Source organism: Arachis duranensis, chromosome 3 (assembly GCF_000817695.3).
Source record: "Arachis duranensis cultivar V14167 chromosome 3, aradu.V14167.gnm2.J7QH, whole genome shotgun sequence".
Taxonomy (NCBI): Eukaryota; Viridiplantae; Streptophyta; class Magnoliopsida; order Fabales; family Fabaceae; genus Arachis; species Arachis duranensis.
The window spans coordinates 20,836,158-20,859,230 of NC_029774.3; the positions used below are offsets into that span (position 1 = coordinate 20,836,158).

The 23,073-nt window shown below is 37.0% G+C and overlaps 3 protein-coding genes across 3 annotated transcripts; 1 reads left to right on the plus strand and 2 right to left on the minus strand.

The window, feature by feature from the left end:
• Nucleotides 1-2,041: 2,041 nt before the first annotated feature.
• LOC110278447 (uncharacterized) lies at nucleotides 2,042-3,010 on the minus strand. Its single transcript, XM_021136701.1, has 3 exons — nucleotides 2,822-3,010; nucleotides 2,532-2,692; nucleotides 2,042-2,417 (listed from the first exon to the last, which is right to left on the minus strand). The coding sequence occupies exons 1-3, from the start codon at nucleotides 3,008-3,010 to the stop codon at nucleotides 2,042-2,044; spliced, it is 726 nt and encodes a 241-aa protein (XP_020992360.1).
• Nucleotides 3,011-17,612: 14,602 nt separating this feature from the next.
• On the plus strand, nucleotides 17,613-19,890 carry LOC107477938 (uncharacterized). Its single transcript, XM_016098034.1, has 3 exons — nucleotides 17,613-17,747; nucleotides 17,835-18,558; nucleotides 19,628-19,890. The coding sequence occupies exons 1-3, from the start codon at nucleotides 17,613-17,615 to the stop codon at nucleotides 19,888-19,890; spliced, it is 1,122 nt and encodes a 373-aa protein (XP_015953520.1).
• An 84-nt stretch (nucleotides 19,891-19,974) lies between these two features.
• LOC107477937 (uncharacterized) lies at nucleotides 19,975-21,225 on the minus strand. Its single transcript, XM_016098033.1, has 2 exons — nucleotides 21,014-21,225; nucleotides 19,975-20,965 (listed from the first exon to the last, which is right to left on the minus strand). Exons 1-2 carry the CDS (start codon nucleotides 21,223-21,225, stop codon nucleotides 19,975-19,977), a joined length of 1,203 nt encoding a protein of 400 aa, XP_015953519.1.
• Nucleotides 21,226-23,073: the final 1,848 nt, after the last annotated feature.

Sequence of the window (23,073 nt, forward strand, 5' to 3'; positions counted from 1 at the left end):
TGCACAAGACTGTCTTCGGAAAAGACTGCAAATTCAGGACATATAAATTAATAAACGAATTATTCATGAGAAGCTATAATAAAATTGATACCATATTTTAACTTATATTATCTATACTGATACTTAATTGAAATTGTATTAAGATATATATTGGTGATGGTCACAGGAATTGGATCGGTGTTACATGGAGAGAAGGGTGATGAGGGAGGAAGAATTTAAAGAGCAAGAGTTGAAAGAGCCTCATTTACGTGAGTTGTGTCTGATGAGTAGTACACAAGGCAGGTTCAATAAATGTAAGTCACTTGGATTTTCTTGCCTGATTCAGTACACTGCGGACTGATATTGCATGCATGCCTCAATATTTGCTAATTAATGTGGACCTCATCTTATTCAGTAAAGACCCAAATGACCCCTATTTCATTAGCACAATAGCACCTCAAATGGTGACTCCCAAATTTCAATTAAGTAAAGACAACAAGCTAAGAATTTGCCAAGCTAAGTTATGTACAAATGGGTCAATTTTGTTTTGGACAATTACAAAATGGGTCAATTTAACTGTTTCCAGTTTTCACATAACTTTGCTTTTTTTATTATTATCTATTAATATATAATACAAATTTTTTTTTAAAGAAAAGCTCAACACTACAAGTGGAGCGTATAGGCATCTGCTCAAATATAACAACAAACCTAAACAAGAGAAAACAACAAACAAACAAAGAAGAAGAATAATCCCTTGTCATCTTCGACATAGCCATCAACAACAAAAAGGGTCTGCACCAATTCACTCCCTATAATTCATAAAGCACATGTTGATTATCTCTTCAACCCTTCTATCTTTATTCTGAAAAATTTTTCTATTTCTTTCCAACCATATATTCCAAATAATAGCACAAAAGCACACCATCCACCTCTTGCATTCCTCCATCCTATTTGATAACTCAGTCCAGCTTAGGAAATGCTCCTTCAACGTACCCGGATAAGACCATTGTCTACCAACATATGACATCCATGCACACCAAACCTGCCAAGAAAAATCACAGACAAGAAACAAGTGGTGACCATTTTCAACACCTTCGTTACATAATGCACAAAATTTATCTTGTTGGTTGATGATTCCAAATTGTCCCAGTCTCTTCTTAGTGTTGATCCTGCCAGACAAAATAAATCAGACAAGCAACTCCAATCTTGGAGGCACTAGCCCTTTTCAAATAGACCTAGTGAAGTTGTAGCTTGTTACATCATTTGAGGCCAATTCCGCTTGCAGCACTTGCACAAAGGAGTTAGTTGAAAAATTACCTTGATTATCATATTTCCAAACCACTCTATCCTCTTTACCATATGCAAGTTTAACCATCCTTAACATATCGTATAGCTGGTTCATCATATCCAACTCCCATTGGAATATATCTCACCTTCATAGGAAGTTCCAATTCCACTCAAACCCATCCCAAAACCCACAATTCCCTATCACTGATACCCTTTGGATTGAAACCGAGAATAGTCTTGGAAAATGATCTTTCAAAGAGCCTCCAACAAGCCAGATGTCCTCCCAGAATCTCGTACATCTCCCATCGCCGACCTCCATAGACAACCCAGTGATTAACTTCTGTCTAACTTTTTGATCCATGCACTATAGTTGACAAATATCCTTCCATGGATCTCCCTAATAGGCAAGTCTTGGCTGGACAGAAGCTCATTTGGATTCAGGTTATTACATGAGCATACCACCTTTTTTCACAATGGACATTCCTCCTTAGAAAAGCGCCACCACCACTTAAACAGAAAAGCTGTATTGCATATCATAGCATCCCCAACTCCTAAACCGCCTAATTTTTTTAGGAGCCTGCACTACTTCCCACTTAACTAGAGCCATACCGTTCCTCCCATCCTCCTTACTCCATAAGAATCTTCTCTGCAAAGAGATCAGTTTCTCTGCAACATCTTTAGGCATCTTATACAAGCTTAAATAGTAAACCGGAAGGCTATTCAACACAGATTTGATGAGAATCAACTTACCGGCCTTATTGAGAGCCTTGGCTTTTCAGAGACTAAGTTTATCCTCTACTTTGTCTATTATTGGCTTCCAAGTCTTTACCAGCCTCGGATTTGCTTCTAGCGAAATACCCAGATATTTGACTGGAAGAGTGGCTGCTTTACAGGCCAGCACACTACACATCCATTGTACCCACTGCTCTTCACAGTTAATAGAAATCAAGCTAGATTTGTCAAAATTGATGCTTAAACCTGACATCAGCTCAAAGCAATGAAGTAGCCTCCTGTAATTCTTGATGGTCTCTTCCTCAGATGGACAGAACAGTATAGAATCATCTGTAAACTGAAGATGAGACAACTCGATATGATCTCTTCCAACCAACAGTGGAGATATGCGACCATTTCTAACAGCCTCTCCAATCATCCTATGTAGGACATCCACCACAAGAACAAATAAGAATGGAGACAGGGGATCACCTTGTCATAAGCCCCTTTCCATTTTGAACGACTTAGAAGGTGAGCCGTTTATCAATACTGACATAAAGCACATACTGACACATTCCTTAACCCAACTCCTCCATCTTCGACCAAACCCCATCTTTTGCAGGACAATATCGACAAAACTCCACTTGACTCTATCATATGCTTTCTGGAAGTCTAGCTTTATTATTGCTGCTTGCTTCTTCTTCAGTTTGATCCACTGGACCGTTTCACACACAATAAGAGCCCCGTCATGTATCTTCCGACCCTTGACAAAGGCACTCTATGTCTCACCTACTAATCCTGGCATGACTGCTCGCATTCTCCTAACCAGCATCTTCGAAATTACCTTATACACACACCCCATCATGCTAATCGGATAAAGGTCTTTGATTTTCTTAACCCCAGTAAACTTGGGGGCCAACGCCACCCAAGTGACATTAGCATCTGCTTGTAACCTGGAAGATTGGAAGAAACCCAGAACCGCTGCAGTGAAATCAGCACCAATTTCATCCCAACACTTTTTAATAAAGTTCATGTTGTAGCCATCACTACCTGGCGCCTTGGATGATTCACAATCCTAAACTGCCTCTCTAACATCCTCGGGTGTCGGTAACCTCTCAAAGCCAATGCATCTTCCTCACTGATCATTTTTACCAAACCATCTCTGAAACCCACCTTAGGAGACTTCTCTTGGTGATACAACTCCTTAATCCTAGCTTGATTCCTTATCAATCTTCTGTTAATAACCAGAGCATCGATCTTATTATTCCTCCTTCTCGCAGAAGCTAAATTATGAAAGTATCTCGTATTATTATCCATATCCCTTGCATGCCTAGATCTCGACATCTATTTCCAATGTAATTCTTTCCTCATATATCATTTCTCACAACATGCCACTAATGCCCACCTTCTTGCTTCCACCCTTTCATCATACTCCCCATCACCCACCATATCATCTATCTTCTTAATCTCTTCCTCAAATTTCATGATTTTGTTGTCCATGTCACCAAACTTGTCTCTATGCCATCTTCTCAGCGGAACAGACAAAGCCTTCAGTTTATCCATGAATTGTACCTCTCCTAACCCTATCCATTCCTCCTTAACCAACCTTAGAAAACCTTCATGTGTAAACCACGAATCCAAACTTTGGAATGGTCTTGGTCCGTCCCTAGGTCTCTTATCTTCCACAATTATAGGGCAATGATCTTACAAACCCCGTGGACCACCTCTCAATCAAGTCTCCGAAAACTCCTCAAGCCATTCTAAGTTAACCAAAGCTGTATCAATACGACTATAGGAACGTCCTCTAAACCATGTAAACTTTCGGTCAGTAATCGGCAAGTCCACCAAACCCATGTCGTTTATCCAATTCTTGAAATCTTCTGCTGACAAAGGTAGGCTATCAGAACCTCGCCTCTCCTCCACCTGTACAATCTCATTAAAGTCCCCCAAAAAGCAGTAGGGATACTGGCACAACTCAGCTACGTAACTTAACTCCTCCCACACAACAAGTTTCTCATCTTGAGTATAAGCACCATAAACTTAGAAAAAATCACAGTTAACATTATTCTCTGACAAAACCCCTTTAACACACAGTCATCTCTCACCTTTATAGCAATTTCTCCTTTTAAACCAAACATCATCCCATATTAACAACAGACCTCCAGATGCTCCAATAGACTCTACATACTCCCACCCTGCATCATTTTCCCAAAATTTCAACACATTAAACATCGTTACTATCTGCCTTTTTGTTTTAACTACACCTAACATATTCAACCTGTGTTTTCTCCTAAGGTCTTTTACCATCCTACACTTTCCATCACCCCTTAGCCCCCTAACATTCCAAGAATAAAAAATTATTTTAAAATATTATTACACACCTTTTATGAGTTTTGGGTCTGCTCTGTCTCGCCTTAGCCTTCTGTTTTGCCATACTTCTTTTTTGCGCAATTTCTTCATTTTGTTCTTGTAGAATAGCCATAATGTCGTCTTCTTCATCGTATAGATGCTCCAGATTCCTTTGCTAACTCCCAAGTCCTTATGTTTTCCATCAACTGCTCATCCAACCTTGAACAATTGTTGTCCCTAACCTCATCATCAATAACATTCCCTTCTTCCCGCAAACAGTCTTCCCTATCACGAATGCCTTCTCCATCGTCCTGCACCGTTAGATTTTTGCCGCCAAAGAGGTTAGTTAATAGGCTTTTATTGGTTAATTCTTTGTTAGTCTCACTATTTTCAGAGTTGGCTCCATCAACAAAACCATCATTAGCCCTTATGTTTGTAACCTCATCCCCTTGCAACCCCTCAACCAACAGCACTGCCCCAACATCCCGTTCATAGTGTGAACCATTACTACAAAACCCCACCAGTATATCATAGTCTCCTCCTTCTGCTTCTCGGTCACTACCAGTGACGTCCATAACCAGCGCACCACCGATGGATTGTTGCTCACCTTCTCCCTGCATCGACTTCCGCTGCAGGTTGGCTCTGTTCTCGTGAGTAACTCTGCCGTTAGCAGCGCTGGTGGCATGTGTACCCAGCGTCGCCCCAGCCCCTACCGTGCTGCCCATTTGGCGCCGCGAGGCCACCCCTTCGGAGAGCATCAATTGGCAGCCTCCAACACAGGTCTCTTTCTCAACAAGGCTGTCACCCACACCCCCCAAGTCACGAGGATTCCTTAGCAACCTTGGCACAATGGCTGACCCGGTTCTTCTTCCAAATCCCTTGTCAACCCAACCCAGCTTTGAGTGACCCAGCCCAAGACATCCTTCATCAGCACCCTTCGTGGAATTGAATGTGTTTGGGCCATATTGGCCCACGTTACAAATATTATATTTGTTAACAATAGAAGCCCCAATAGTGCTTCGATTGTTGCCATTATATTTTATCTCGTTTGCCATGCCGTTATGATTACAATTATAGCACCACGAAATTGTAAGCTCAGAATCAACTTCATTACTCTCCTCAAATCCCACAAAATCTGCCAAGAGTTCCTTATTACCATAAATTGGCTGATACGTTATCAAATTACTTTGAATGTTTCTTGAATGCTCATAACTCCACTCGTTCAAAATTGATTCGGAATTTACCAATCTATCTTTATCTTCAACCTCCTCCTGCAGAACTTTTGTGACTACTGACGCTGCCTGATCTCCGTTGTCTAGCAATTTTGTTAAACCTTCTGACCTTTTAACAACATCATCACACTCCCTTATTGGTACGTCTTCACAATGATCCTTGTTGACAGCATCTTCTGCTAAGTTCTCCACGCTACAGTGCATACTATATACTTCCTGACCCACCTCTTTAACCAATACGTCAAAGCCAATGGTACCTATTGTGGTATGGACCCATTCCTTGATCACATCCATGACACAGGTATCAATAAGTATACGACCAATACTGAAGGAGCTGCACGATTCCGTCTCTTTGTCACACCCAACCACCTCGCCCTATTGAATTCCTATCATCTTAAAAGTATCCACTGACCAGGCATGTAATGGTATCCCGAAGCATTCTACCCACACTCGTCGGGATTCGCTTTTCTCCAACTCGTCCCACCTCCAAACACTATGAAATATCTGTAGAAGGCTATTCATTTTGAACGTGTATGTCTCCTCGGCGTTCAAAATGCTATCGAAGGTCAAGAGAGCTTTATACGCTCCCATTTCGCGTACTTGAATAACATGAGACAAGCTCTTCGCAACCATATCCTTTAAGGACCTAAAGTCAATAGCCGTCACCGTTCCACTTATAAGACTTTTCTGTAGCCAAACCAAGTTTTCTTTCACCACAGCTACCTCCAACTTTTTCTACCACCCATTCCTATGTAGATCTTGGATCTTTTCATCCTTTCTCACATCTTGAGAGCAGTTAACTGCGAGATTCTGAGCTTTTTCTCATTCTCTTTGTGGCTGACGTATCATCCCTCCTAACTGTATCTTCTTCATATCCTTCGCATCCAACGTTCTCCATATTTTGCTTCTCCAACAAACACAATCTTACCCCCTTGAAGAACGGAAGATTAATGGTTTAGAAGTTATAATAAATTCTCGTTGCAAGTATAGTTTCTAAACCAAGAAATCAACCTTTCTTACAAATGTTTTGGTTGTCACAAGCAACAAACCCAATAAAATTTATAAACCGAAGTATTCAAACCTCGGGTCGTCTTCTCAAGGAATTACAGGGAAGTATGAATTATTATTGGTTATGCAAAACAGTATTTTTGGGTTTTGAAAAGGGTTGAACAAGAGAAATAGATTGCAGGGAATTAATAAATTAATAACTAATAAAACTCTTGGCAAGATATGAAAACTGGAAGTCCTATCCTAGTTATCCTTATCAATGATGATGAGAATCATATTGTTGCTCTCACTAAGTCAACCTCTATCCATGAAGGTCAGTTAAGTGGAAAAATTAATTTAATACCTAAAGTCCTAGTCAACTCCTTGAGGAAAGACTAGAGTTATAGGAATCTAAATTAATCAGCAAGAATAATAATTATCAATCACGATGAGTTTGATAACTCAAGAGTCACCAATTAATCAACCAAAGCCAATAGTAAATAATCTAAATTAAAAATAAGGAAAAGCAATCATGAGTCTGAAATACCTCAAGTTATATTTAAATAAAGATGTCAATTCTAACATGGACAAGTTCATAAATCAAATTGGAAAGATAAATAAAAATGACATTGAACCTGCGATGAAGAGATAATCCCAATAAGATAAATCCTAATCCTAATCCTAAGAGAGAGGAGAGAACCTCTCTCTCTAAAAACTACATCTAAATCCTAAAACTATGTATGAATCCAGTATTCAGTCTCTAATTCTCCATCTGCTCATGAATGGATGAATTCCTCCATTTATAATCCTTCAATCCGTGTTCTCTGGGCTTGGATCTGGGCCAAAAGGGGCCCAGAAATCGCTGAGGACGTCTTCTGCAAATTCTACAGATCGCGCATGTCACGCGTCTGCGTGCGTCACGCGGTCGCGTCATCTGGAGTGTTGCTTTTCCACGCGGTCGCGTCAGTCATGCGCCCGCGTCAGTTGTGTTTCGCAGGTCACGCGTTCGCCTTATCCATGTGCTCGCGTCGATTCTCTTTTGAGCGAACCACGCGTTCGCGTCGTTCATGCGGACGCGTCACTGCCAGTTTCTTCGAAAACTCCATTTTGTGCTTTCCTTCCATTTTTGTATGTTTCCTTTCCATCCTTTAAGTCATTCCTGCCTTAGAAGCTCTGCAACTACTCAACACACAAATCACGGCATTGAATGGTAATAAAGGGTAATTAAAATAATTATTTTTAAAGCATAGGAAACATGTATTTCACATATATCACATAATAAGGAAGAGAAAGTAAAACCATGTAATTTACATGAATAAGTAGGTGAAGGGTTGAATAAATCACTTAAATTGAGCGCAATATATATAATAAAATATGGGTTTATCAACCCTCACAACTAGAAAATGGATAAAATACAGACAGATTTACAAACAGATTTAGTCTTTATTACAGACGAATTTTTGGTTACTGACGAAATTACCGACGGATTTTGTTCCTCTGTAAAAGCTCCGTCGGAAATTATTTACCGACGAATTTTTTCGTCAGAAAATTACCGACGGATTTTCCTTCTGTAAATTCTCCCTCCATTTCCTGAAAGCGACAAACTTACAGACGGATTTTCCGTCTGTAATTACAGACGCATTTTCAGATGGATTTTTCGTCTGTAATTACAAGCGGATTTTTAGACGTATTTTCCGTCTGTAATTACAGACAGATTTTCAGACGAATTTTCTGCCTGTAATTACAGACAGATTTTCAGACGGATTTTCCATCTGTAATTACAGACGGATTTTCTGACAGATTTTTCATCTGTAATTTAACCTTTGGAAAATCATTATTACAGACAGAAAATCCGTCTGTAAATCCGTCTGTAAGGTAAAATATATTTTTTTTATTTTTCTAATTACAAAATAAATATAAATTTAATACAAATTTTTATCTAATCTGTATTCGAATATTTATAATATTTCAAAAAATAAACAAATTCATCGTATTATAAAACTAAAAGAAAATTATTATAAATAAGCAAGTCAATATAATTCAGAACATAAACAAAATGTATTATCAACTATAATCCTCAGTATATTGTTCAACCATACTAAATTTTACACAATTTTATCTAATTTTAAACAAAGTGATCGACTTCACTGTTGCCCATGTCATTCTTTGTAGGAAGTCCCACAACAGTACCATGAGCCCTCACTAATCTCCACCTTTCAGGTGCACCCTACAACAACAAAACCAACCAACCCCACCATTCATTTCTATTTCTATCTCATCAATAATCATACAAATCCAACACATTCAATAACACTAAAATTTCCAACTAAATAAACTTCAAATCAAGAGAAGGCCTCTCACCTACCAATGACAAGGTAACAAAAACCTAGGAATCATAACAATACATGAGCAACAAGTGAATCAAGCAAACATATACACCCTGAAAAATGGGACCAATCTTAGATCTTATCATTATATGAATGAATATACCATAATATATGCAAAAAGAAAAAGATTTCAGATTCCACAAAAGGGTGCATATACCATGTAGTATCTATATCTATATATCTACCTTTTTGAGGGAATCCATGGTTGGAGTTTCAGCAGTATGGATACAGTTGTATTGATCAGCGTTGGCCTCACCCCATCCATCCAAAACCACCACAGCAACTGGCTTTAATTTTCCTTTAGCAGCTTTGGGTGATCAGCCAATTTTCACTTGGCATCTGTGCTTCCCATATTCATAACACAATAAAAAGAAATCAATTTTTTTTCATTCTCTCTTTAAATTTCAGATCCAAATCAAATAATATCAATCCAAAATATTTCAGAAACCACCAGTAACATTAAGCTACAAGTCTCTCTTTGCACAATTCTCATATAGAAAATTTAGTCAATAGCCAAACCAGAGCATGCCAAGTTGATAATATAATAACATGAATTGACAGAAAAACAAAGAAGTCCTTGAATTGAAAGATAATATTCCTACTTCTGTATCAATGGACAATGATGATAAATATTATCAAGATGATAAGAGACACACATACCTGTAATGCAGAGGACAGTACCACCAAGTAAAAGCTAGCCAGCTTTTCTATTTCTCCAAAAGAAATGAAAAATATAGTGAGGAGATATAGCCTTGAAAATACTAGGATAATGGTGTATGATGCTATAAATTCCTACAAGTGGGGTACAAAAGGTCCATGCAGCCATTATTGGAGAAAAGAGGAAACTCACGCGTGATGTGCCAAATTACGCGTGATGTGTCAAATTTTTGAAGTCAATGTATTACCTTTGATTTTCTTGATCAGCTGTTCTTCTGAGACGTGTGCTTTATACTCTAATATCAATAGAAACCTTTATAGTGCAGTAGGTGAATAGTGAATACAATTATAAACAAACAAAAAGATACTATTTTTAATTTAGGAATATAATTATTACAAGTTTTGAGAGTAGAGAGTAGTGTACCTACTACTTTAGCGGCAGCAGTTTGAATAAGGGTGAGTCCTACCGTAAGAGTGTAGGCACCCCTTCCAGCTAAGGACGCTTCAGCTTCATGTGCCTCCAACAAGTTGAGATTACTTGCATTCACGTAATGATTCTCAACCGCTTCAGATGCCTTGCTTGACAGAACAACAAGAATGCATAAGAGAATCAGCATTTTAAGAGAATGTTAACAAATAACCATAAGGACTTAAAGGTTAAAAGGCTCATTATTTGACAAATTATTTGCTTTCTTTGGTTCAATGATCTGAATATATTGAGGAGTTTGTTCACGAGATTCTTTCTTCATTCCAGGTTTAGATTTTTCTTGAGCAGCATTATATCCAAAAAGCGACTCCATCATTTCTTCATTGAACCTGTCAAGAACATACCATTCAACTAAACTCAAATGTAGTCGCAACAAGAAAGTAGGAAGCAAAACTAAAAGAAACTCGAAACTTACTGGAAGGATCCTGCTTTGAGCTGATTCCAAACCATAGCCTGATCTGAGTTTGCTTGAACCTTATCTATAAACTTTCAGATCTCATAAAAACATCAACTTGACAAGAAGCTATATCAATAAAAGAGGTCTCTCTTATCAAGAATTGGAATTTGGAAGGAGTTACAGCTGTCTAGTAGTTCCTAAACAAATGTTAATCTTTCAAATCACAACATTGAGCATGAAAAGAAAAACCTTGTGGCCACCACTCTGACCTAATAACACCACTCAGATTGCACAAGAGAGCAAACACTTATGATTTTTTGCTTCTTTCCTTTCACTTTGGAGCTACTCTTTTATATTTCATCATCTTTTTTAAAGAATAAAGTGTGTAGTTTATTTCAATGAATTCTTCCTCTATATAGTGCTTATTGAAGTGGAAGGAAACATCAAAAACACAAGAATGGATTCAGAATATACCATTAGGTTTCAGAATTTCTGTGGCATCATAGGCTGAAAGAGGTGTTCTAGTTACTTCAACCCTGGATCAAGGTAACATATTCATTATTAAGAATGAAAATTCTATCATTTTTCTAAAGTATATTACTTTTTCTCCTTCATGTATTAATACCCTTATCATTTTAATGAACCAAAATGCTAATAACATACACATTTTTGAATGTCCTTTCCTCACCTGTAGCCAATAATAGAAGCTTTAATTTTGCATCTTATCTTTGCTTACTAATATAGTAACAGAGGGAAGAGCAGCAAGGGAAATTTACCATGTAAACTGCATACAAGATGACCAGAAGCTATGTAAGGATTTGATTATGGCTATTCATGGGCCTGGACTTTCATAACTACTACTAGTACTAAAAAACACTAGTTAGCAACAGCCTTGGCCAAATATGATTTACCTATTCCAGGTGGTCCATATAAAAAAAATGCTCGCCATGGTCGTCTTTTACCTGAAGGATACCATTAGTAACATTTAATAAAATTCCATAGAAATAAATTAATATTTAATGAATATGAACCATCTCCTATTGCTTATAGAAGTCCAAATCATGTTTTCAATCAAAGCCATTGTGGCTGCATAGAAGAGTTAGTAAAAATTCGATCATCATAAATTTCAGAATAAAAATCCCTTTACACTTTCTTGATATATCATATCAAAAGATCGGAGAAGGAAAAAATTGAAATGTAATCACAGCATCCTATACTTCCCCTTTTCCTCCTACTCAACCAAGCAGACCCTTATTTCAAAAGTATCTGATTTCAAAAGGAACAATGTTCAAACCATAAGGGAGTAAAATTCTAGTTCACATTAGTATTTTCTTGCATTTATGTTTATTCAACTCAAACAGTACACACCAAAGTACAAAAAGAGGACGAAAAAAATTGCAGCATATCTTGATCAGTCTGACAAATTTTACACTTATAATTAAAATAAAAGGTAAAAAAGTGACGGTCTACCCTCCCAGTTGATTACCTTCAGCAAATTACTATCAAACTTCACAAAGCAAGATTCTGTATAATAGCAACTCAACGTAGTAGTTATTAAACAGCACAAATGTTTTTCTATATCATTTACCCTTCAACCAAACATACCCTAAAAGCCAAGAGAAAGCCAACAATGGAAATCGAAAGGAGGATAACCTCCCTACCAAAAACAATTAAAAGGAAAATTTAATTTTGCATTTATTATTGAAAATAATAATTATGATTAACATTAATTCCCTTACGTTTTCGCAGCTTGCCTCCCTTTCCCAATTGCAGCACCAAAATATCTCTAGAACATAGCAAGAAGAACAAATTAGTAGAAAAGTTGTATGTGAAACTGCAAAGAAAAGGAACCTCAATAGTTCAGGTATTGCTAAATATAATTTCAGAAGTTGTCAACAAAACAAAAGGTTCACTAACATAGGAAACAACAGAAGGTTCAACCATGTACAATTGTGGTCCATTTCTGTCATAACCTCCTAGTATGACACCACATCCAAAAGGTCTGTGAAATTGCCAACAATATGTTATTGATGTAAAAAATACGAAAAACTACAGCTTAAAATGGTAATGCGAATCAGTTTCACTAAACCTGAGCCACCAGTACAGTGTGCAAAGGTGCACATAACTAGCCACGCGTTCAGCAAGTTCCTTAACAGGAATAGGTTCTCCATACACATTGCAAAGAAAAATAAGCTAGAAATGAATATTATGTAACAGAAAGATATTGATCTTTAACTGGGCACTATACACATAAGGAAATGGTAAAAACACAATATTAGCATGCACATCAAACCAAGTCCATTCAACACTGCTACACTAATTCTCTTATCCCATAGTGATTCAATCATGACATTCAATCTAAAGCATGAAAATGCATGAGTACTGAAACCCCAAGCATGATATGGTTCACTTCAATCCAGAGCCACCAATAGCATTGTGTTAGATCATAGATGCTTGAAATGGCAAATGTTTTAAGGTATAAACCAATAATTTTAATGGTCCACTAAAACTTTCTTTCTGAATGAGGATTTTAGCTTTTGATTATATTCTATCACTATAAGCTTGAGAAACAAGAACAATAAAATAAACTAAATTATCACTGTGTTATTTGGACAGCAGTTTAAATTCCTACCGATCAGTTTCAGGGAATCCTACATTGTCACATTGACAATAAGTCAAGCAAAATATAGCAGAATAAAAAGAGTAATGATAATTGGTTGAAATCAAAATTAAAACAAGTCTTAGTCACTTTCCAGTGATTTAAATTTCCAATTAGTTCATTTGTGTTCAACAGTAATAACACATACAATCCAATCTTAGTCAATATAGACAATACATTTAAACGAATGCATCAGAAAAAATGAAAAATAAAAGGGCAGGGTGGACTTTGTTGTGATATTTCAGGATAATGTAATAAACCTGTCATAGTTAGTTACTTCAGACTTGGTCCTCGTAACAATTTGCCTACCGTCAGCTGCTAACCCTGCCACAGCCTAAAATTGGAAGAAGATTCATGCATACATAAGAAAAGGTTCAAAAACATCAACGCAACAGTAATGAAGCGGCTGATATTATCCCCATAAAACAGTAATAATGAAAACAGAACACATGAAGGTATCCCTATCAACACAACAATATTTTTCCCATAAAACAATAATAATAAAAATAAATCACGTGAAGGTGTTCCTATCAACACAACATTATAACTTAGTTCTATGATCTCCACAACTTTTTAATACTTCCAATTAATTGAACATAAAAGACATCCCTATATGGCCAAAACAAAAAGGCATCCCTATATGGTCGTTTCAAACATTTTTCATATAAATATATCATCATTAATTTAGCATTTTTCATACAGACATTACCCATACTTCTTTCACTCTTCACACTCAATTCACATGTTCTCCTTCAATAACTTCTTAAATCCTATATGCTCCATTGTACAAATCACAACACTACAATACAAACTACCCAGCAAGTCAGCAATTTCTATCTTTTGTAAACCATTTATTGTCATTAGATTTCTTATTGAAAAAAAAGGAGGGGCGAGGGGAGTAGCAACAAAACAATAGTAACATACTAACATTAAAATTAAAAAAATTAAAAAAATACTTTACCTTCTATTTAATTTTCTATCTAACATGAAATAGATTCGTTTTAAAAATAAAAATTTTAAATTTATTAACATAAAGTTCAATCTAATATATAAAATAAATAAAATAAAATAAAAATATATAAATTTAAAATAAACATTCTAATATTTAAAAAAAATATAAATTAATAACTACCAAATAAAATCGGTACGTCTCATATTACGAATATTTAAAACACTTGTCATATAATTAAAAAAATTATTCAACAAAAGATATTATAGCATGTTATAAATACTTGTCGAACCGTTCTTTTATTGTTGGTTAGTCGATAAAAAATTTGGGTTTTAATATTTTTTAAATTAAAATTGGCATTATTATTTAATAATAATGGATAGAGAAAAAAACACAAAGAAAGGAGAATAAAAGAACCAAAACATCACTTTCATAAAAAAATTTTTTTTTTAAATGGACTCTAACTTATAATGCTGGACATAGAACTAAACGATGTCATTTTATTTTAGTATTTAAATAAGACTAAAAAAAATTATATGATGTGTAAATTATATTATTTTTTTTTATGTTCTAAAATAGTCTTATTTTTATCTTGTTTAAGCATTAAAACGTAATAAAAAGAATTAGCTCAGCATTTTATTTATTAACTCAATATTAAAATAAATTTAAAACTAATATGATAATGTCTGAAGCTAGATCTCAAAAATCAATATAACAAATTTTAAAATGATGAAATTCGTAAATTTCAGAGATCACTATGATAATTTAATAAAAAAACTTTTGATTCTTATGTGTAAAATATATTAGTCAGATTCGATTTACTTTAAGCTTTTTCTTTTTTTTCTTTAAATCGAATTTGTGAACATTGATTTAGTAAAAAAGTAAAATAGCAAAATTTTAAACTTTTCTGTAAATTGAATTTGACTTATTCAATTTATGTAAAAAAGACAAATCAAACTTTTTTTAATATCATTTAAATAGATTAAAATGGAATATGCATGTAACAAACTTGAATCAAAATATCCGAGTAATATTAATGAACAAATACTTAATTAATGTAAATTACCCTTCAGTCTATTATTATAATAAGCATTTAGCATTCAATCATTCACTACTGGTCAATATGGTCAATAATTAGTAACCGGAAACTTCTTTTGCCCTACATTATTTTAATTAATAGACGTCGGCTTTTCTTATAAATATTTCATCTTCATAGATACCCTTGTATGTAAGGATCGGAGTGTATGATACGTAAGTTTTTCTCATTTTTCATTATAAATAAATAATATATAAACCGAATTCCATGTATAAAAATTTTAACCAATACCCAAACCCAATTTTTTTGTTGGGTTAAAAAAATTATTGGATTGAACCTAAACCCTAATTAAATATTAATTTTATGATTTTTTAGAAAAATCTTCATTAATTTCTATCTATATACTGTTTATATAGGAAGTTATTTGACCTTTCGTAATACGCCCTCATATACTACTTTTAAGATTTTGAAAATAATCTCAAATAGTCAAATGCAAAAGAATAACACTTTCTAGACTCTAATTTATATTTATATTTTATATATTGAGGAGCAGTGACAGTAGTATACTCTTTGCGCCACTGCACGTGCATAAAAAGCCACAACCACCACCAGCACTTAATTAGGTTTTGTACACAAAGCTTACCATTATTTTGTCTCGTCTCATGACTCTCATCGATATATTATTCTACAATTATTCTACGATAATTTTATTTTGACATCAAATATACTAATATAGCATACTTTAGTAATAATTTATATACATTTTTTCAANTATTTTATATATTTTTAATATTTATTATTATAATTTTTTTATATTTTAGTGATTCAATAATCAATAATTATTATCACTATATTATTATTCTCAATAATTATATTTTGACACCAAACATATTGATAGTGTCAGTTTGCATACGGTTTTTTTTTCAACTATTTTTTTTTAAAATATTATATAATTCATCATACATAAATTAAAATTTATTGATGATTTAGATCGAGATTTTTAATAATTCTAATATTTTATTTTATATCTTTTAGTAATTATCACAAAAAATATATTTTTAATAATAATAATTATTATTATTATTTTTTATTGTATTTTAGTGATTCAATTATTATCAATAATCAATAATTTAATAATCATTATATTATTTTACAACGGGTAGCATTTTAGCATTAATATGTTAATATAGCGCATTATAATACCAGTATGCATATTTCTTTCTTCTTAATTTATCTTAAAAAAATATCTTTATAATTATATATGAAATTAGCATTTAATGAATAATTAAGCTAATTATCAATTATTAATATTTTTAATTATTCTAATTATATTAATTATCAATCATTATAATATAATTTTTAATCAAACATAATCGATGACAAATTAATATTAGTATCAATAATAAAAAATTAAACATAAATTTATAATTCTAATTGTCATAAATATAATACTAACGTAAATAGCTTTGTTAAAATACTCTATAATACACGTGTGTATTAATTAATGACAAATTGATATCCATATCAATAATTAATTTCTATAGTTAATTTCGTGGGTAAAAAATCTAAATAAATCAATGGCAGAAAAAAATTACTCAAATGAGTTAAAATAAAAATTTTTTCAGCAATCCCCTAACGAACAAATAAATATAATTCGAATCAACATGATTCGAACTGCAAATGCAAGTAATTCGAAACAACTTGACTCGAATTACCTTTGAAAGGAATTGCATGTAATTCGAAGATTCGAATTAGGTGATTATAAATCGAATTGACTCGATTCGAATTAGTAGGCAAACGTGACTCAATGGAGTTCGAATTAACTTGATTCGAATTAGTGTGTTCCAGACCTGTATATATATGTGATGAACGTGAGTTGCTCTCAATATTGAGAGGTCAAATGGCTGGTGAGGACAGTTTTATAGTGTTGGTTCACCACAGAGGATCGATTAAGAGGAAAACTCGGCCAGGTGTCAAGTTCACCGATAAAGATCCTCTCTGTATTATCGTCAGTTCTACGACAAGCTATGATGACCTTGCTAGGTCTGTACTGCAGAAACTAGGTCTGGACGGTGTTAAAAGGGTTAAGAAATTTTTCTATCGCATTCCAATCACGGTGCTCCAAGATAGCGTGAAGTATGATTGTTTCACGATCGGGACTGATGAGGACTTGCAGGCCTTGTTTCTCTGTCGCCGGCAGTTTCCCGAAGTGCGGACACCGGAGCTGTTGGCAAAGCTTGTTGATGTGGTGTCCAGCTCGGGGGGTTCAAATCGGAATACCAACACTTTAGCGACGGTTGCCGGTTCTAGCTCAAGACCTGCCGTTGCATCTTCCTCAGTTCCCGCCTACGAGCCACCCGCCCCGGTTGTCGCCTCCCCTTCATTCGTTGTTGATCTCAACGGAACTTGTACCTACCTTTGTACACTGTGCTGCACCGGCTGGGGCTGGAGATGGATTGTTTGATGATGTAGAGGACGATGATGTCTAGCCGGATATGATTGCTGATGATAGTGGCGATGATATTGGAGCGAGTGAGCCTGCCGGTGCCGGTGGTGGCTCTAGCTCTGTCACACAGCAGTACCCTCCACATTTTTCATCTTTGGACTCGGATGCCATGAGGCAGCCGGGGGTACCTGGGGAGGCTGCAGGATTTAGCGCTAGAGATGCAGAAGGATCAGCTGGTATGACAGAGTTCCAAGTTGGTTAGCAATTTCAGGATAAGGAGGATGCCCTATTAAGTGTGAAGACTTACAGCATCCGCCGAGGTGTACAATACAAGGTTGTGGAGTCTGATTATTGCCGTTACGTTGGCAAGTGTTATGAGTTCGGGAATGGGTGCACATGGTTGATTCGGCTGAGTCTTCGGCAGCGCAAGGGCATATGGGAGGTCAAACGTTACAATGGACCGCATACTTGTCTCGCCAGCTCTATCACCAGCGATCACAGGAGGTTGGATTATCATGTGATATCGGCATTCATTATGCCAATGGTTAGAGCTGATGCATCCGTTAGCATCAAGGTGCTCCTAAATGCGACTGCCTCGCACTATGGGTTCAGGACGACCTACAGGAGGGTCTGGATGGCGAAACAGAAGGCTGTTGCACTCATTTATGGTGACTGGAATGAGTCTTACAACGAGCTCCCAAGGTGGGTGTTAGGAGTGCAGGTGACCATGCCTGGTTCTATTGCAGTTCTTCGGACTAGTCCTGTTCGAATTGGGGGACAGCTGGACGAATCTCAGGCTTATTTTCACAGACTGTTCTGGACTTTCCCACCGTGTATCGAGGTATTTCGTCATTGCAAGCCGTTGGTTAGTATTGATGGGACGCATCTATATGGCAAGTATGGGGGTACTCTGCTTGTTGCAATTGCACAGGACGGGAACTCCAACATACTCCCTGTTGCATTCGCACTAGTCGAGGGTGAGAATGCTGATTTGAGTAATTTTGTTCTGCCATTGGTTTATTTAGGTTTTTTACCCTAATTTCGTGTTACTAAAAGTTAGGGTTAAAAACCTAAATAAACCAATGGCAGAACAAAATTACTCAAATCAGCCAAAACAAAAATTATTTCAGCAATCCACCAACGAACAAATAAATATAATTCGAATAAACATGATTCGAACTGCAAATTCAAGTAATTCGAAACAACTTGATTCGAATTACCTTTAAAAGGAATTGCATGTAATTCGAATCAAGTAAATTCGAATTAGGTGATGATAAATCGAATTGACTCGATTCGAATTAGTAGGCAAATGTGACTCAATGGAGTTCGAATTAACTTGATTCGAATTATTCACTGTTGGTCACAAAAAGTAGTCGGAATTAACTTGATTCGAATTACTAGTTAGCTGCCTATATAAGCAGTTCAAACCAAGGGAGAAACGAATCAGTTTCACTTCTTCACACCCCACCAAATCCCAGAGAAAATGACCCAGAATCTGTTCGACAAAGACTCGAGAGGCAGATTAAATTATTTAGTAGTTCACGGTCGTTAAAAACAGCAGAAATACAACGCATATGCAAGTACGACATTTTTTCCCTTAAAAAACTAAAACTCGATACAACGGACACTAGTAAATCAAACAACACAAAACCAACCCTACCCATCTATGACTGTATACCCTGGCTACCTCCAACCTGTGGGCAGCTCTGACGAGTGTGTCCGGGTTGCCGACATAAGCCGCATCTCTTAGGCCGGTTTGGATCTGCCTCGTCCATGTTCGTCCGTATCCGAGAAGACCTGGGACGACCCTCCCTTGCACGCCTCTTGTTCGGGTCTGGTATCACCGTCGGCCCATCATATGGTGGCTAGAAACCCTCTGGGATTGGAGGTCTGAATTTCATCTGATAAACACTAAAAACGTTAATGAGTTGATAGACAGGGTGGACGTAGGAGTGCCAAGTGACTCGTGAGTAGGCACAGCATGCCAGTGCGTGCGGACAAGGGAAATGAAGTGCCTGGAAGTATCCGCAGTCACATGTCTGAGATCCGAGTGAGACCCTGTAGGTACCAAGGGAGAAAGAACCAGTAGGAATGGTCTCTGCGACCGTGTACTCGAAGTTGTCTCTGTCATACAAAGTAACTGTGAAGCACCTTGTCGTCTTCAAGTTGGCCTCGATACATTTAACAAGGTGTTGACTGAATTGTTGTCTAGTACCCAGCTGGGCCTCCGCCTCTCTCCCCTTGCGTACAAAAAGTTCGGCCAACCGACCATACGTTGCTTTCACCAAGGAGCATACAGGAAGGTTCCTCACACCCTTGAGGATTGAATTCACACACTTAGATATATTAGTCGTCTTGTGACCGAATCTCTGGCCCTCATCGCAATACTGTGTCCACAATGAATACTCAATCTAGTTTGCCCAATCACACATCGCCGGATCTTCCGAGCGAAGAATATCAAACCAGTAATCGAACTCAACCTTCGTCTTAGCATAGGCAGCGTTAACGAGAAGCCTCCTTGCATCTTTACCCTTGAAGGTGAGGGCAAAATTTGCTGCTACGTGCTGAATGCAGAAAGCTCGGTATACAGCCGGAGGCAGCCAGCCCCCGTCGGGAGCCTCAAGGGCGGCTTTGATGCCGTTATGCCTGTCAGAGATAACAAGCAGACCCGGATGTAGGGTGACGTGCTGACGGAGGTGGGAGAGAAAGAATGACCAAGACTCAGCATTCTCACCCTCGACTAGTGCGAATGCAACAGGGAGTATGTTGGAGTTCCCGTCCTGTGCAATTGCAACAAGCAGAGTACCCCCATACTTGCCATATAGATGCGTCCCATCAATACTAACCAACGGCTTGCAATGACGAAATGCCTCGATACACGGTGGGAAAGTCCAGAACAGTCTGTGAAAATAAGCCTGAGATTCATCCAGCTGTCCCCCAATTCGAACAGGGCTAGTCCGAAGAACTGCAATAGAACTAGGCATGGTCACCTGCACTCCTAACACCCACCTTGGGAGCTCGTTGTAAGACTCATTCCAGTCACCATAAATGAGTGCAACAGCCTTCTGATTCGCCATCCAAACCCTCCTGTAGGTCGGCCTGAACCCATAGTGCGAGGCAGTCGCATTTAGGAGCACCTTGATGCTAACGGATGCATCAGCTCTAACCATTGGCATAATGAATGCCGATATCACATGATAATCCAACCTCCTGTGATCGCTGGTGATAGAGCTGGCGAGACAAGTATGCGGTCCATTGTAACGTTTGACCTCCCATATGCCCTTGCGCTGCCGGAGACTCAGCCGAATTAACCATGTGCACCCATTCCCGAACTCATAACACTTGCCAATGTAACGGCGATAATCAGACTCCACAACCTTGTACTGTACACCTCGGCGGATGCTGTAAGTATTCACACTTAACAGGGCATCCTCCTTATCCTAAAATTACTGACCAACCTGGAACTCTATCATACCAGCTGATCCTTCTGCATCTCTAGCGCCAAATCCTGCAGCCTCCCCAGATACCCCCGGCTGTCTCATGGCATCCAGGTCCAAAGATGAAAAATGTGGATGGTACTGCTGTACGCCAGAGCTAGAGCCACCACCGGCACTAGCAGGCTCACTCGCTCCAATATCATCGCCACTATCATCAGCAATCATATTCGGCTCGACATCATTGTCCTCTACATCATCAAACAATCCATCTCCAGCCCCAGCCGGTGCAGCACAGTGTACGGAGGTAGGTACAAGTTCCGTGTAGATCAACAGCGAACGAAGGGGAGGCGACAACCGGGGCGGGTGGCTCGTAGGCGGGAACTGAGGAAGATGCAACGGCAGGTCTTGAGCTAGAACCGGCAACCGTCGCTAAAGTGTTGGTATTCCGGTTTGAGCCCCCCGAGCTGGACACCACATCAACCAGCTTTGCCAACAGCTCCAGTGTCCGCACTTCGGGAAACTGCCGGCGATAGAGAAACAAGGCCTGCAAGTCCTCATCACTCCCGATCGTGAAACAATCATACTTCACGCTATCTTGGAGCACCGTGATTGGAATGCGATAGAAAAACTTCTTAACCCTTTTAACACAGTCCAGACCTAGTTTCTGCAGTACAGACCTAGCAAGGTCATCATAGCTCGTCGTAGAACTGACGATAATACAGAGATGATCTTTATCGGTAAACTTGACACCTGACCGAGTTTTCCTCTTAATCGATCCTCTGTGGTGAACCAACACTATAAAACTGTCCTCACAAGCCATTTGACCTCTCAATATTGAGAGCAACTCACGTTCATCACATATATATACAGGTCTGGAACACACTAATTCGAATCAAGTTAATTCGAACTCCATTGAGTCACGTTTGCCTACTAATTTGAATCGAGTCAATTCGATTTATAATCACCTAATTCGAATCTACTTGATTCGAATTACATGCAATTCCTTTCAAAGGTAATTCGAGTCAAGTTGTTTCGAATTACTTGTATTTGCAGTTCGAATCATGTTGATTCGAATTATATTTATTTGTTCGTTGGTGGATTGCTGAAAAAATTTTTGTTTTGGCTGATTTGAGTAATTTTTTTCTGCCATTGGTTTATTAGGTTTTTTACCCTAAAAGTTATATATAGTGTTTTTTTTTGTGGTTCATGAGTCTAAGTTTGAGAGCCAAAGTATTTTGTTTAATTTTTTTAATTTGTTATTCTTTTTTAATTACTTCATAGAATAAGAATGTATTTTTCGTTTTTTATCAAAATTGATTCTTTTAAGGTACAAATTATAATTTTTTTATGTAGTCAATCTATTATTATTCTTTTGATAATTATTCATACTCAAACTTATTCTTTTTGTCTATCGAGCAATTACTTTTAAAGAGCTTTATAGGTCAAGTTCAAATTCCATCCCCTCCATGCTTTCTACATCTACTTGAAAACCTTTAATTTTCTCAATTTAGGTTCAATTTTGCTAGAATTATGTCAAGTTTGGAGATGCAATTTCAAATATTGGAACTGTATTTATTTTTTTTTTACTTTTCGTGATAAAAATAATTTTATAAGATATTCTGATTTTTTTTTTCAGAAACTACCGGCCTTCTGCTGCATGAATGCAATGTCATTGATGGGAATAAAGGTCAATTTAGTTTCTTAGTGTGACTATTTTATACTTCCCTTGGCACCCTATCGTATGCTTTTTCCAAATTAATAAACACCATATGTAGATCTTTTTTATTACTAAGATACCTCTCTATCTCTATAGATCCCCCTTATTGGATAGGCACCAAAGTGTTCTTTTTCCACTCATTTGGCATCTTCTTTGACCTTAAAATCTCAATAAAAGTTTGGTTAACCAATTGATACCTTTTTCTCCAAAGCCCTTCCAAACTTCAATCGGAGCATTATCGGGTCCTACTGTTCTGCCATTTTTCATCTGCTTTAGAGCTTCTTTTACCTCGAAGTCTCGAATCCTTCGATAGTAGTTGGAGTTTTGATCTTCTTCCCTCGTGCAAAATCGACCAA

Excerpts from the sequence above, each read along its gene's own strand:
- LOC110278447 (XM_021136701.1), bottom strand. The coding sequence starts at position 3,010 with ATGAACTTTATTAAAAAGTGTTGGGATGAAATTGGTGCTGATTTCACT. Across the intron at positions 2,693-2,821 it reads TGATGGGGTGTGTGTATAAG|TGGATCAAACTGAAGAAGAA; the intron begins GTAATTTCGAAG and ends GAAACGGTCCAG. Across the intron at positions 2,418-2,531 it reads TGTGTCAGTATGTGCTTTAT|GATGATTGGAGAGGCTGTTA; the intron begins GTCAGTATTGAT and ends TGTCCTACATAG.
- LOC107477938 (XM_016098034.1), top strand. The coding sequence starts at position 17,613 with ATGATTGCTGATGATAGTGGCGATGATATTGGAGCGAGTGAGCCTGCC. Across the intron at positions 17,748-17,834 it reads ATGCCATGAGGCAGCCGGGG|GATAAGGAGGATGCCCTATT; the intron begins GTACCTGGGGAG and ends TAGCAATTTCAG. Across the intron at positions 18,559-19,627 it reads GGGTGAGAATGCTGATTTGA|GTACCAAGGGAGAAAGAACC; the intron begins GTAATTTTGTTC and ends GAGACCCTGTAG.
- LOC107477937 (XM_016098033.1), bottom strand. The coding sequence starts at position 21,225 with ATGATTGCTGATGATAGTGGCGATGATATTGGAGCGAGTGAGCCTGCT. Across the intron at positions 20,966-21,013 it reads ATAGAGTTCCAGGTTGGTCA|CATCCGCCGAGGTGTACAGT; the intron begins GTAATTTTAGGA and ends GAATACTTACAG.